General features: G+C 48.6%; 1 protein-coding gene across 1 annotated transcript in view; it reads right to left on the reverse strand.

Annotated features, from left to right (window-relative positions):
• The window catches only part of LOC123770184 (uncharacterized), a 30,784-nt gene extending 15,917 nt beyond the window's left edge, over nt 1-14,867 (reverse strand). Inside the window, 10 exon segments of the mRNA XM_069301339.1 lie at nt 1,340-1,430; nt 3,583-3,649; nt 5,250-5,408; nt 7,665-8,014; nt 9,457-9,953; nt 10,280-11,533; nt 11,535-11,726; nt 12,096-12,371; nt 13,036-13,196; nt 14,081-14,867. Of these exon segments, the coding sequence (XP_069157440.1) occupies nt 1,340-1,430; nt 3,583-3,649; nt 5,250-5,408; nt 7,665-8,014; nt 9,457-9,953; nt 10,280-11,533; nt 11,535-11,726; nt 12,096-12,371; nt 13,036-13,196; nt 14,081-14,852 (3,819 nt within the window). The 5' untranslated portion in view covers nt 14,853-14,867.
• Between the last annotated feature and the right edge of the window lie 576 nt (nt 14,868-15,443).

The raw sequence follows: 15,443 nt of genomic DNA on the forward strand, positions 1-15,443 counted from the left end.
CAATATGTGAGTGTACGAAGGTGCCCCACAAGGCTCCCCCGGATGCTACATAGCCTCTTCTTTAAGGCTGAGGGTCCCTACAAACGCAACCGAGGTGGTACCCCTTATATATATTTTAGTTGTATATATACACATGTATTTATATACATCAACTTACATTGATATACTTCATTAAAAAAAATGTTGTATGCTAAGACTAAAGTAAAATGAGTAGAATTTTTTCTTAATTCTGCCAAGATCAGTGACGAATGTTTTATGACCAGGACATAATTGTAAGGAAAAAATCGAGCCTGAATGTAAATTCCAAAAATCAACGTCAAGATCGCTTTTGTTCCATTACACGTGTATATATATATATATATATATATATATATATATATATATATATATATATATATATATATATATATATATATATATATATATATATATATGCGGAAAATCCACAGAGAAATATGAAATGAGGTGTTCAGTTAGTCTGGTGTTGACAAAGGCTTTAACAGGGCCGAAACGTTCACCTCATTTCATATTTCTCTGTGGATTTTCCGCATAAAATGATCAGTGTTTTGTGATCGTCAATTGCATATATATATATATATATATATATATATATAATATTTAGGGGTACCACCACTGGTTTAATTAAAGAGACCCACATCCTCAAAGAAGAAAATAAAGAGTGTTCATAGAAGACCTTGTGGATTCTCACTGAATACTTTAATCTTTTCGTCTCCTATCACCCATATATATATATATATATATATATATATATATATATATATATACACGAAAGGAAGAGCTTGAATAGTTTAGTAGATGGTTTACCCAGCAGTACCCGGGTCGACCTGCACCGTGGAGAGGGGGGGGACCTGCTGCCTGGGTAACAGCTTCTCCTCCGTATTAACCTACCCTGGCTTTGCGCCCTGGCGAGGCCACTCCAGACCGACAACCAGAGCCTAAGACCATAGCCTTCTGAGTCTGATGGATGATGCCTACTACTACTCCCCGGGTCGTCCTGGGCACCCAAGATGAATCTGTGTGTTGAAAGATTCTGTCTGCCTTTCTCTCTCTCTCTCTCTCTCTCTCTCTCTCTCTCTCTCTCTCTCTCTCTCTCTCTCTCTCTCTCTCTCTCTCTCTCTCTCTCTCTCTCTCTCTCTCTCTCTTTCTCTCTCTCTCTCTCTCTCTCTCTTTCTCTCTCTCTCTCTCTCTCTCTCTTTCACACACACACACACACACCGGCCACGTGTGAGCCACAACAGTGAGCCCAATCAACCCATTAGCACCAGCTGAGGGTGATTGAGCGGGGGGGGGGGGGGGTAAACAGGTGTCTTAGGCTTACCTTACAGGCGAGGGAGGCGGAGGAGAATGCGTCAGTGATGCTGTACTGGCGAGAGGGCGAGTGTAGGTCGAACATGGAGCCCCACGAGTCACTGGAGGGAGAGACACAGTCACTGGAGGGTGATACAGAGTTACTGGAGGAGTGAGAGAGTCACTGGAGGGTGATACAGAGTTACTGGAGGAGTAAGAGAGTCACTGGAGGAGTAAGAGAGTCACTGGAGGCAGAGAACAAGTCAGAAGGCTCTAATATTTCATCAAGTTATGAATATATTTTATATTTACGATTAAAACTTATTTTCTTGATCTTTCTAGTAACGTGTAACGTTTTTTTTAATATTATTGATATAATTTACATTTTGTTTTTAATATCACTTTTAATTTATTTGTTTTAAATGTACTTTTATGTACTTTTTATATGTATTTTTTTTGTTATCCACATAAACAGATTGATTTTTGGTTGACAACAAACATGCACAGAAATAACAGGGTTCATTTTTAGATTGTCAGAGATTGACTAAATCTTCCGGGTTATGTATAGTTTCCCACTCAGTATACCGCTCAGTATACCATTATCTTCTGTCCCCCACTCAGTATACCATTATCTTCTGTTCCCACTCAGTATACCACTCAGTATACCATTATGTTCTGTCCCCCCCCACTCAGTATACCATTATGTTATGTCCCCCCACTCAGTATACCACTCTCATCCCACCTTCTTAACAGAGCGTCGCATTTTGATGTTCACTCTACCTCAGGCCATAAATTAGTTCACTCTACCTCAGGCCATAAATTAGTTCACTCTACCTCAGGCCATAAATTAGTTCACTCTACCTCAGGCCATAAATTAGTTCACTCTACCTCAGGCCATAAATTAGTTCACTCTACCTCAGGCCATAAATTAGTTCACTCTACCTCAGGCCATAAATTAGTCGTACTAGAAAATAGTAGCGGCTCGCGAAATTGACATACTGTCCCCGTTCTCTGTTTTGGATCCTCTGGTTGGTTAGGATAAGAGTGGGGAGGGGGCACTTTAGTAGGACTGTTTCTTGACGTTGGGGAACCTTAGGAGGACGAGCTGGACAAACGTCCAAGCACAAGGAGGTGGAGGGACGTGATCTGTCACATATACCAAACTGATGTGTGAACATTTCCATCCGTAGAACATATGGAACGATCTTGTCAACTGTTGTGTGAATCAAAGTTGCTGTATGCTATTATGGGATCAATATATATTGAAGCGTATTGCTTTTGTTCCTTGTGTATCTATACAACTTTTGTTGTATTTGCTATGGAATAGTTAGCAATGATTGCCAGTTATCTATAGGGTTGCAACCCGTTCTCGCACTTGCTTATAGTCAATATTGGGTTATTTAGTAAGTGCATATGTGACATACTAATTGATTGTAAATATTTTAGTTTACCTTGAAAAGCTTCATAGAAAACACCGACCTCACCTAACCTTCTTAGTATGTTAAGATAAGGATCTTATTGCTTCTTATTTACAATTATTACTTAACCTATCAACGGTATAGGTTAACTGTTTTCTATGAAGCTTTTCAAGGTAAACTAAAATATTTACAATCAATTTGTATGTCACATATGCACTTATTAAATAACCCAATATTGACTGTAAGCAAGTGCGAGAACGGGTTGCAACATGAGTGGCTTTGCTCATCGACTCTCAGCGCAACGTATTCTTTTGTTGCTGCTAATGATTATTTTTGTTTTAGTTCATGTAATTATTTTTTGGTTCAAGGTCTATAGGTATAACTAAGCTATTTGTGAAAGCATTGCGTTAGTTATGTTCCTCAGTAATATTATTTCAACCAAGATATGGAAAGTAGTGTTAATGTAAATGTACTCACCTAGTAGTGTACACATAAGCTGTACTCACCTAGTAGTGTACACATAAGCTGTGCTCACACCAGTACTCACCTAGTGGTGTACACATAAGCTGTACTCACCTAGTAGTGTACACATAAGCTGTGCTCACACCAGTACTCACCTAGTGGTGTACACATAAGCTGTACTCACCTACTAGTGTACACATAAGCTGTGCTCACACCAGTACTCACCTAGTGGCGTACACATAAGCTGTACTCACCTACTAGTGTACACATAAGCTGTGCTCACACCAGTACTCAAATAGTGGTGTACACATAAGCTGTACTCACCTCCTAGTGTACACATAAGCTGTACTCACCTACTAGTGTACACATAAGCTGTGCTCACACCAGTACTCACCTAGTAGTGTACATGGAAGAGGGTCGAGGCCTACTTGTACTCCTCTCCCGGTACCTGGACGACCCACCTGCGGAAGAAAACACTAAATGTAGTCTAGGCCTATACCGAGCTTGGGCTGCCAAGCTTGGGCTACCGAGTTTGGGCAGCTCCATACACGAGATAACTTCATCTTGGGCACAATTTCCAGCCTCCTCCCGGACTCCTATATCAAGCACTCGTCCGAGTCCGTTATCAAAGACTCAGCCCCTCGTCCGAACGTCTGTAGTGTGACTACATCCTTTACACTACTTTCCAGGGAAGTCCAACCTCCGTTGAACTACGCTGGGACAACTTCGCGGAGACTTAGCTCTGCTGGGATCGTTCTGCATCACAGCTTATTCATTTGGAATGCGCTTTTGACTCTTCCTTGTAGGGTGTGTAGTCGCATTGCGCCTCAGATGGTAGGGCCAGCGAGGGTGCCATCTACTCCAATCAACTTGAGCTCAACCCGTGACCTATATCCCTAAGCCTGTCTGCCCTGGAGTTCCCCGACTGGCTTCTCTCCTCAGATAAGTGAGCAAAAAATAGCAGCTGATAATTAATAGGAGCTTTGCAGCCATTAGAAAAAATGCCAGGGATAACACACACTATAAAACACAGAAAACGGAAGCCAATCAGTAAATAACGAGAAGCAAATAACAGCAAGTCGAGGTTAAACCTTAGAAAACGGGAGTTACGGCCCTGAAAGGGGGGGAAGGGGGAACATCACGAGACATGGGTGCTCTTAAAACGCTTTATACAACATACGTGTGACTAGAGGTAGAATATGCATCGCCAGCGTGCCCCCCCCCCCAACGGAAATTAGGAGCTATGCTGGTGATCGATGCATATGTAAACGGCAGGGGGGAGCCAGCACTCAAAGAGCAGGGGGCCAGCACTCAAAGAGCAGGGGGCCAGCACTCAAAGAGCAGGGGGTCAGCACTCAAAGAGCAGGGGGCCAGCACTCAAAGAGCAGGGGGCCAGCACTCAAAGAGCAGGGGGTCAGCACTCAAAGAGCAGGGGGCCAGCACTCAAAGAGCAGGGGGCCAACACTCAAAGAGCAGGTGGGGTGGGGGCTAGCACTCAATAGGCAACAGGGGGGGTATATATACACTGAGAGTATACCTTAGTCCTGGACTATGTTCAGGACTAAAGTATACTTAGTGCTTGGTCAGTATGCTATTATGGTGACTTTAATATCTCTCTCCGGATGTTGATATAGGCCTTAATAACCCTCCAGAGGTTGATAGACCTAATAACCCTTCAGAGGTTGATAGACCTAATAACCCTTCAGAGGTTGATGGGCCTTCATAACCCTCCAGAAGGTGATAGGGTTCAGCCCAATACCAACTCAAAGAGCAAGAGGCCAACATTTAAAGACAAAAACACTCAAGAATGATAGCGTAAGATCCCATCAATCAATAGAGGAACAGGGAAAAATTCCATCAATCAATCAATAGGGGATCAGGGGGAAAATTTCCATCAATCAATTAATACGGAAAGGTCCCTTAAATCTTTAGGGAAAGCAGGAAAAGATTTCATCAATCATTAGGGGACGAAACGTGGGAGATGCCATCAAGTCATTAGGGGAAGCGATGGGGGGGGGGGGATGATTTGGGGGGTGGGGGGAGAGATTGATGGTCGTTTACCCATCTGAACCGTGACAGTTGGGACGCTGTTCTTGTGGAGTGAATCTCTCTTCTCAGCCGCCATGGGGGACCCGTCGCTACTGGCGCGAGGCTTAGCGCTGCCTTCTCTATCTCTCTCTACCTCAGTCTCCCCTCCGAGTTCGGAGTCTCGCTCGCTTCCTGCAAGAAAATTAGGTCACAGAGTCAGCCTGGCGGCTTGGCGCTGGCCACCTGATAATTCGGCGGAACCTGTGGTGGTGACGGTGGTGGTGGTGGTGACGGTGGTGGTGGTGGTGACGGTGGTGGTGGTGGTGACGGTGGTGGTGGTGGTGACGGTGGTGGTAGTGGTGATGCTAGTAGCTCCACCTCGCTATAGATGTGGTTGTGAACTGCCAGTGGAGGCCACATCGCGCTGACAAGTGTGTGTGTGTGCGTGTGTGTGTGTGTGTGTGTGTGTGTGTGTGTGTGTGTGTGTGTGTGTGTGTGTGTGTGTGTGTGTGTGTGTGTGTGTGTGTGTGTGTGTGTGCGAACAACTTTGGAAGGTTCGTTTGCCTATCATTAACTAATATTTAGACAGGTATAGGCGGAAGGAAGTGTTGATTAATACATACATACATACATACATACATACATACATACATACATACATACATACATACATACATACATACATACATACATACATACATATATTCACCTAAAAATACATAACATAAAATAAGCCACCACACGTGGTGCCAGACCCCCCACAAACACATTCCTCCGATGCCAGATCCCCCCCCCCCCACACATACATTTGTTCAGTGCCACACATCTCTTTAGTGCCAGACCCTCACACATACACACCTTTAGTGCCAGGCCTCCCCCCCACCACCCCCACGCCCCCCCCCCCACACACACACACATACACACGCGCGAGCGCGGCTCTTCGGGACTCACAAATCCCAGGGACCCACAGTCCCAGATAGTGTCCCAGGTCCCACCTGGTACTCTAGCTGTACTCAGTGTCCTGACAGCAGACATCAACAGGAACTGGTACACGCAGGTACAAGTTCTCCTACAGGTACAGACGAGGTACACGGGGGGGGGGGGCTGCAGCTACAAGCGCAGGTGTGTGTGGGTGCAGGTGTGGAGGGTAGAGAGAGAGAGATATATGCATGTGTTGGCACAGGTGTGCGAGAAGCATGAGGGCGCTCACAGCGACAAAACGACCCCTCCCTCCCCCCTATATACCCACTACGGACTTTTCAACTGCCTCCATTTGTATCCCCTCATTATCACCTCATGTATGTGTGTGTGTGCATGTTACTGATGGAATTATGAGGAACAATTTCTGACATTGAAATTACCTCTCCTTCGTCACTGTAATTTGACTGAGTTAAGGGAATTTGCAGTAATTTATGACCATCGTTATTTTGCCACGAGTAGCTAGCCGGCCTCTTATTGTCCTCAATTGTGTTTCGTGTGTCGAACATTTTCCCAAAGCTCCCGTTTTTCCCTTTGCAAATTATTATTATTTGTGTGTTGATACAGAGACTTACTTCCCCCTTTCTCTCTCAAGTCAATAATGTTGGGTACATAGATTTTACTGACGACAATTTCTTTATCCTGAAGAACTGGATGTTAGTTTGATTGATGTTATTGATGGTGTCATTAGGGACGCACATGGGGCACATTGTATCGTAATTATTACTTGGTAATCCCTGTTGAAATAACAAATATAATCATTACTAGTATTGATTTTGCTGTTAACATTACTATGCTGTAGTCGTAATAGTGGTTGTTGTTGTTGTTGTGGTAGTGGTGGTAGTGATTATTTCACTACAACACACTTCGTAAACAATTACACTTGACGAAGCACTTGGCCCTAATGGATCTCCCGTGAGTCAGTTCCGGACACACTTGTATCACTACCGGGACTGTGTACACCCGCCCAACTTCGTCACGCACAGCGACTTGTTGCATCTGGGACCACAACGAGGTGCTGCTGCCGGACATTTGGGACCACAACGAGGTGCTGCCAGACATTTGGGACCGCAACGAGGTGCTGCCAGACATTTGGGACCGCAACGAGGTGCTGCCAGACATTTGGGACCGCAACGAGGTGCTGCCAGACATTTGGGACCGCAACGAGGTGCTGCCAGACATTTGGGACCACAACGAGGTGGTGCTGCCAGACATTTGGGACCACAACGAGGTGCTGCCAGACATTTGGGACCACAACGAGGTGCTGCCAGACATTTGGGACCACAACGAGGTGCTGCCAGACATTTGGGACCACAACGAGGTGCTTCCAGACATTTGGGACCACACCGAGGTGCTACAACACATTTAAGGATAACATGAGGTACTGTGAAGCTGTTAGGGATTGTGTGAGGAACGGTGTGTGATGGGTGGCCGGGGGGGACCTGTGTGGGGGTGATGGAAGAGACTCACCGTAGTAAGCCACAGACGCAGCGGCGGCCGCAGCAGCCGCCCTCGACCTCACATCATCCCGCAGCATGTTGAGGTGTGAGTTCCAGCCGTGACTGGAGGTGTAGCCGCCGGAGTAGCTGGAGAGGTTGCTGGTGCTGCCACTCCAGCCGCTGGAAGCGTAGGACTTGGTCGGGGACTCGAGGTTGTTGCTACTGTAGATGACCTCGCGGGACCCCCACCGTCGGCCGAAGCTGGGGCTAGGACTGGAGGGGTAGTAGGAGGATCTTGAGATGCTTGACGCCCGCTCGAGCCGACTTCTGACTCGTAGTTTCTCACTGTACGAGATCCTGTCGTCCAGTACCGACTGTGACCTGTGTGGTAACTGTTGGTTAGTGGTTATCCTAGTGTGACCTGTGGGGTAACTGTTAGTGGTTATCCTAGTGTGATCTGTGGGGTAACTGTTAGTAGTTATCCTAGTGTGATCTGTGTGCTAACTGTTAGTGGTTTTCCTAGTGTGATCTGTGTGCTAACTGTTAGTGATTATCTTAGTGTGATCTGTGTGCTAACTGTTAGTGGTTATCCTAGTGTGACCTGTGGGATAACTGTTAGTGGTTATCCTAGTGTGATCTGTGGGGTAACTGTTAGTGGTTATCCTAGTGTGATCTGTGGGATAACTATTAGTGGTTATCCTAGTGTGACCTGTGGGGTAACTGTTAGTGGTTATCCTAGTGTGACCTGTGGGGGTAACTGTTAGTGGTTATCCTAGTGTGACCTGTGGGGGTAACTGTTAGTGGTTATCCTAGTGTGATCTGTGGGATAACTGTTAGTGGTTATCCTAGTGTGACCTGGCCTAACACTTCCATTTTCAACGTCAGTATTAAGAACTATAAATTTTATACTATTATTCAAGTTAAGTTCATTCGGTTAAATTTGTTCAGGTATAAACCCTTATGGAATATTATCATTATACAATGTGTCGCTAAGTGCAGTAAAGAGTAAGTCGTTCTTTATTTCCAAGTGTTGTAGTGCCTTGACATAGCAAGCTGAGTACACTTACTTGAAGATGTCGTCTCCTCTGTAAGTAATTAAGTCTTATTAAGTCTGCACGTAATTAAGTCTTACCTGCCCGAAACGCTTTGCGTAATAGCGGCTTTAGGCATTGTATGTACTAGCCCTATCTATAAATCAATCATTCTTTGTAAAATTCCTTGTATGTATGTACCTTACCTAAATAAACATTTTATTTTATTTTTTTTTATTTTATCACAGTGAAACGTCAGCGTCAATAAAGTCAGCTCACTTTGATGTTCCTCTTTTGTCTCTGTCAGCATTTTGTCTTCTATTTACCGTTCAAGCAATGTTGCTGGTTAACAGCTGATTCATTCCCTTCGTTTTTTTTGTAAGTAGTGTGTTTATTGTGGTCTGTTTGTGCTCCAGACACGAGGAACTTTACTGTACGCTCTATAATGGGAGAGCGGCACCACACATGGAAGGGCAAGAGGCACCTTAAATTGAAGGGCAAGAGGCACCATAAATTGAAGGGCAAGAGGCACCATAAATTAAAGGGCAAGAGGCACCATAAATTGAAGGGCAAGAGGCACCATAAATTAAAGGGCAAGAGGCACCATAAATTGAAGGGCAAGAGGCACCATAAATTAAAGGACAAGAGGCACCATAAATTGAAGGGCAAGAGGCACCATAAATTGAAGGGCAAGAGGCACCATAAATTAAAGGGCAAGAGGCACCATAAATTGAAGGGCAAGAGGCACCATAAATTGAAGGGCAAGGGACAGCACAAATGGTAAAGTCTTACCTTTCCATTCGGTTTCTGACTGTAGTGGAGGACGAGGAGCTCTTCTTAGAATCAGAAGAGGTGGAGGAGGACTTCTTTGTATCGGAGGAGGTGGAGGATTTCTTTGAATCTGAAGAGGAGGTGGAGGAGGACTTCTTTGTATCGGACGAGGAGGTGGAGGATTTTTTTGAATCGGAAGAGGAGGTGGAGGAGGACTTTTTGGAATCAGATGTTGATGAGGAGGAAGAAGAGGTCTTGGCGGAGAAGGATGACGAAGAGGAAGCGTTAGTGTCCCTCTTTGCTGAGGCGTCTGAGACACTGTGAGTCTTCGTTGCCTCTGAGGCGCTGCTGTAGGTCTTAACGGCGACGTCTGCCGCAGCAACGTCCTCGGGAGGCGGAGGTGCGGGTCCCTTGTTGTGCCTGGCGGGGATGGGGCTCCTGCTCTGCTGCGGGGCGGCGTGCAAGAGCGGCGAGGTGGGGCGGAGGGCTGGAGGCCGCCACGCCGCCTCACACATGGTCTGAAACAAGAAAGTATCAAAGTAATACATTTCACTCCTCAATATTTAGCGTGTCAAGACTACGACGCCATACCTCTAAACCCCCCACGCGCCCCCACCCTACTGCTGACAGAACAATTCCCATAAGGGGGAGAGTTGGGGGGTAGCGCATGGTGCAGTTAAGAAACATCAATAAACGTGAAAAGTTTGTTTACCGAGTTTGACAAGTTAAGAGGAAATGGTGCATAAAAGCGTCGAGTGAAGACGCTACTGGTCCACAGAGTTAGTGGGGTTGGCAGTCATTGTTTACCGCTGAAGAACATGTGACCAGCGCGTCAGGAACTTACCTGATGGCTTTGAAATTTCTCAGGAGGGAACACTTGCTTGCAGAACTCACAGGGGATGAGCGCCTCCACCACCTCCTTGGTGACGCAGCTGTTCATCATGGGCTTGCTGTCGAACTTGATGAAGCCGTTCACCTGTGGCTTCTCCTGTGAGGTCTTGCTCGAGGGCTTCTCCTGCGGTGTTGGGCTGCTGACGCATCCCTTCTTCTGTGAGGGCGGGGAGACTGAGGGTCTCGTGTGGCGGGTCTGTGGTGGAGACGACGGGGTCTTGGGCGGCGTCTGTGGGCGGGCGAGCTGTGGCTGTGGTGGCGCGGGAGCCCGGTACTTGTTGGGGTTCTTGATGAAAACCGGTTCGGCGTGGTCAGGTGCGGGCGTGGGCTGTGGCGTGGGGGAGATTTGCTTGACCTGTGTCGTCTTGGCGAGCTGTGGCGAGGGCGTGTCAGAGTCCGAGCTGTGTGAGGCCGGCAGCTGCGTGGCCGAGCGGCTGGTGGTCACCGGTTGAACCGGTTGAGTCTCGTCGTCGACGCCTGTGTCCTCGAGCGGGGCGGTGTTGGAGCGCACGTAGCCTCTCCTGCTGGCAGCGCCCGCGGCCGAGATGCTGCGCCAGGAGAAGATGGCCGAGGAGAGGAGTCGGCCGCGGCGAGGGCGCATATAGGGGCCCTCCTCGCTGTCGTAGTCCAACTCCACGTCGGTGGTGGGCGTGTCAGGAGGAACGAGTTCCCTGTTGTGGGTGGCGGTTGGCACGGGCGATGCCGAGCTGCTGGTCGACGGCGTGGTGGACACGGAGCTGCTGCTGACGGAGCTGTTGCTGGTAGAGCCGCTCGGCGCGGGACTCACGCTGAAGGGCCTGGCGCTGCCGGAACACAGGCTGGGCGACACCACGACAGATGGCGGCTGGTCGACGATGGTGATGGTTGTCGTCGCCGGGGCTGGAAGGGGACTCACAGGCGAAGAGCAGCTTGGCGGGGGACTCCGAACTCCTGTCGGTGTTGGACTTCTCCTGGTTGGTGACACTGGCTTTCTAGGAGGAATCGGAGCCGGACTCTTCCTGTTGCCGGATGGACCCGACTCTGAGGGCTTGGGCGGCATTGGGGCTGGGTTGGGCACCGTGGCTTTCCTCGGCGGGGTGCAAACTGGGGTCGGGGTTCTGCCAGGAGCTTTTCTGGGTCCTGGCGAGGTGGGTCCTGGACTCCTGGGGGGACCGGAAGTGGTCTGAGCCGAGGAAGAGAGAGAAGTGACTCTGCTGCTGCTGGTGCTGCCTGGTGCTGCTGGAGACGGAGGCAGCTGTGGTGGCGGCAGCTGTCGACCGCTGCGTGAGGCGGGATGTCCTGGGCAGCTGCGTCTCGTTCTGCTCGCAGCTGGTCTGATGTCTCATGAGGTCTCGTTCTGGGAACATCTCGTCGCAGAACTCACAGGGTAGCATCACAGGAGCCTCACGACGGACAGGTGGCTGCGAGGAAAGAGGCAAGATTACGTAAGAAATTCCATTGTCAAGAAAGGTAGGCCTACCTATCTCAGAACCCAAAAAATATGCCTACTTATTTTCAGAGTCAAGAAAGATAGCCTACTTCTCTCAGAACCAAGAAAGGTATAAGCCTTAACCCTAAGTAAAGCAAGATAGACCTACATTACCCTAAATCCGATCTCCCAGATGAATTACAGACACAAAAGGTTAGGTCAAAGCCATTGGTAACATGACTTTTATGTTACAGTGTTCAGAGCACTGTAACCGTCCTTGAACCCGTAATCTGATGGTTCAAGGTGACTTCTGAGTCTCTACTCTGAGTGGCAAGACAAGACGCACAACTGAGTTCCTTACCGCATCTTCCTTAAAGGACACCCTTTTCTTGAGGCCAGTGTTCTTGGGTCTGGCTCCGGTGTTGAGGACGCTGCCGCTGGTGCCCGTATTGGAGTCGCTCGAGGACTTGCTGATGGGAGTACTCCTGCTGGAGGAAGAGGCTGAGGACGAGGAAGAGGCCGAAGAGGCTGCAGTGCTTCTTGGGGAGGCTGGAGGCCGACGCGAGCTGCCCCTGGAGGAGGGTGAGTCAGAGTCCTCTGTGTCGCTGCTGCTGCTGCTGCTGTCCGACGAGCTCTCCTGTAGCGGGACAGTACAACGATAAACGCTGAGTGGTTAAAGTACGGGGCAGGCAGGCCCTGGCTGACCGGGTTAGAATCCTTCAGGGGGTCAAGAGTTTTATGATTACTGGATTATCCGGTGACTGTATTAACGTTCCCTGGGCTCATTTCCCGCGTGTATGGGGAATGAAATACATATATACACGTATAAGCTTTAACTTAGGGCTATATACAGCCATCCTGGTTGGGCACGTATATTTGATAATTATTTACCTATAATTACCTATAATTGTGATAACACTTGAGTCGTACCTCGGCCTCCACACAGCCCAACCAACAGCATCCTGTTTTAGAAAAGTTGCCTTGGGTTCTTGCGCATATTGGTGTGTATGGCCTTCCAGTGCGTGATGCAGGCAAGGGTGTATACAAGGCGACGCCCCTACAGGCATGGGAAGGGACACCTACTGCTCTTACAGGCATGGGAAGGGACATATACCGCTCCTGCTGGCATGGGAAGGGACAGCTACCTCTCCAACAAGCATGGGAAGGGACAGCTACCTCTCCTACAGGCATGGGAAGGGAACAGCTACCTCTCCTGCAGGCATGGGAAGGGTCATCTACCGCTCCTACAGGCATGGGAAGGGACAGCTACCTCTCCTACAGGCATGGAAAGGGACACCTACCGTTGGTTCCGGCATGGAGAGAGAGCGCCTGAAGGTTGGCCGGTGTTTACGGTTGAACTCTGAAGCCGGGAGGTCGTCCTCGGCCTTGGCTAGCTGGAAGGCCAGCCATCTATCATACTGCTCCTGCGTGGCGTTCTTGGGCGGCTCCACACTGCTGGAACCTGGAAAAGCAAGCTTACCTCAAGGTGGTGTTAAGCTTTCTGCTCCCCCCCCTGCACTCTGTGTCACAGAGACCAGCCAGCTAAAAGCCGTTACCCGAAAATATGGTCAGTTAAGTTCAAAAGATAAAAGGAGGTTCTAAGTGTCCTTCAAGAAATTCTTATTGTCGTTGAAAGGTTGAGTGAAGCACGCGGGCTTAACACATCTGGCTGGGAAGGACTTGCTGTTGGTTTAAAGTTTGAAGGACCATTCACGAACAAGCCCTGAATGGTCCCCAGGCATATATGTAACCGAAAACTCACACCTCAGCGGTGACTCGAACCCATACTGCCAGGAGCACTATGCAACTGGTGTACAGGACACCTTCACCACTCGACCATCACGACCGTTCAGGAATGTGTACTTACGAAACCTGTACATCTTTCTTTAATCATGACGGCTTAGTTTACATTTATTACACGGTTTCCGAGCTCCGAAGCCCTAAGAGGTAGTCTATAACAGTCGAGTGTAATTGGGTCGTGACCGACCTCGCGGCGTTACCAGGCTCCTCAGCTGTTAAATAAGTGTAAACTAAGCCTACCCGTCGAACACACTCACCCGTTGAACACACTCACCCGTTGAACACACTCACCTGTTGAACACACTCACCTGTTGACCACACTCACCCGTTGACTACACTCACCCGTTGACCACACTCACCTGTTGAACACACTCACCCGTTGAACACACTCACCTGTTGAACACACTCACCCGTTGAACACACTCACCTGTTGACCACACTCACCCGTTGACTACACTCACCCGTTGACCACACTCACCTGTTGAACACACTCACCTGTCGAATACACTCACCTGTTGACTATACTCGCCCGTCGATCATACTCACCCGTGGAACGTGACGAGGCTTTGGATGCGGTTCTGCCCGAGCTGACAGAGCTAGATAGAGCCGATAGAACAGAGAAGGTCTCCAGCGCCAGGGTCGTCGGCCTCCTGGGGCGCGCGCCGTTGGAATAGGAGGAGGAGGAGATGGAAGAGGAGGTGGAAGAGGAGGTGGAAGAAGAGGAGGAGGAGGATGTAGTTGTGGAGGCAGTTGTCTGGGATTTAATAGTGGCAGTGGCCCTTGTACCTGAGGTGGTGGAGGCCAGTGACGTGCTCCTCGTACTGGATGTCACGGCAGTGGACCTGACGGAGGAGTCCTTGTGGGTGCTGTTTACGGTTCTTGAGGAGGAGACGGAAGACGGCTTGTAGGAGGAGGTTGTGGTTGTGGTGGTGACGCGTGGAGGGGGAGTGGTGGTGGTTGTGGTGCGTGGGGGAGAAGTGGTTGGTGTGGTGGTGCGTGGAGCGGGAGTGGTGGTGGTTGTGGTGGTAGTGCGTGGAGCGGAAGTGGTTGTGGTGGTGGTGGTGGATGTCTTCGTTGAAGTGGAAGCTGTTGAAGTCACAGACGACGAGGAGGAGCAGCAGCAGCAGTCATCATCCTTAGTGGACTCCTTATCGGAATCCTTGCAGGAATCTTTACAGGAGTCTTGACAGGAGGTGGTGGTGGTGGTGGTGGTGGAGGAGGAGTAGGGGGTGTAGGAGGGGGGAGTGTGGGTGTTGGCTGGCCGCTGGTAGCGGTAAGACGTGGCAGAGGTCCGTGTCGACAGAAGGGCAGACACCATATCTGGAAAACCAACACAATAAGAGCCTGGAATGTTTGCCGGCAGATTCCAGGCGGAATATTGCTCGTAGGTACCCCCTGTAAGTCAGTAAACTGACAAAATATGTAATTATAAACGCTGGTTGTATTACTTGTGTCTAGAGTGTTACACTTTTGATGCGTTGCTTGGTCAAGTTTGCTTAGAGCTCCAGGAATAGTCCAGGCCCCGAGGCCTCTAAAGCAATCATCTCAGATTCGCGTCCTCCAAGCAGAATTGACTGGAATAACGAAATGTCCAATCGAGAAATAGCAGAACATTTTGGATATTATCCATGAACGTTCTTTTAACACTCGATATATGAGTTTTGACCTATAACTTCTGGAAACACTGAAAACAAAAGAAATCTGGAGTTCCTGGAACAGGAACCTACCGCTTATATCCACCCTTACTGAAACAATACCTTCCTTTGCCGATGGCCTCAGACACGAGCGCTCTCGCCAGCCTGTCCCCCACCGCTAATCAGGGACTAACAGCTCCCAACACAAGCAACAAAGGACTTACTAGATAGAGTTAGATAGTGTTCATATAGCTTCTAGAGCCAGCAATATCGTT

This window comes from Procambarus clarkii, chromosome 45, assembly GCF_040958095.1.
Source record: "Procambarus clarkii isolate CNS0578487 chromosome 45, FALCON_Pclarkii_2.0, whole genome shotgun sequence".
Lineage (NCBI taxonomy): Eukaryota > Metazoa > Arthropoda > Malacostraca > Decapoda > Cambaridae > Procambarus > Procambarus clarkii.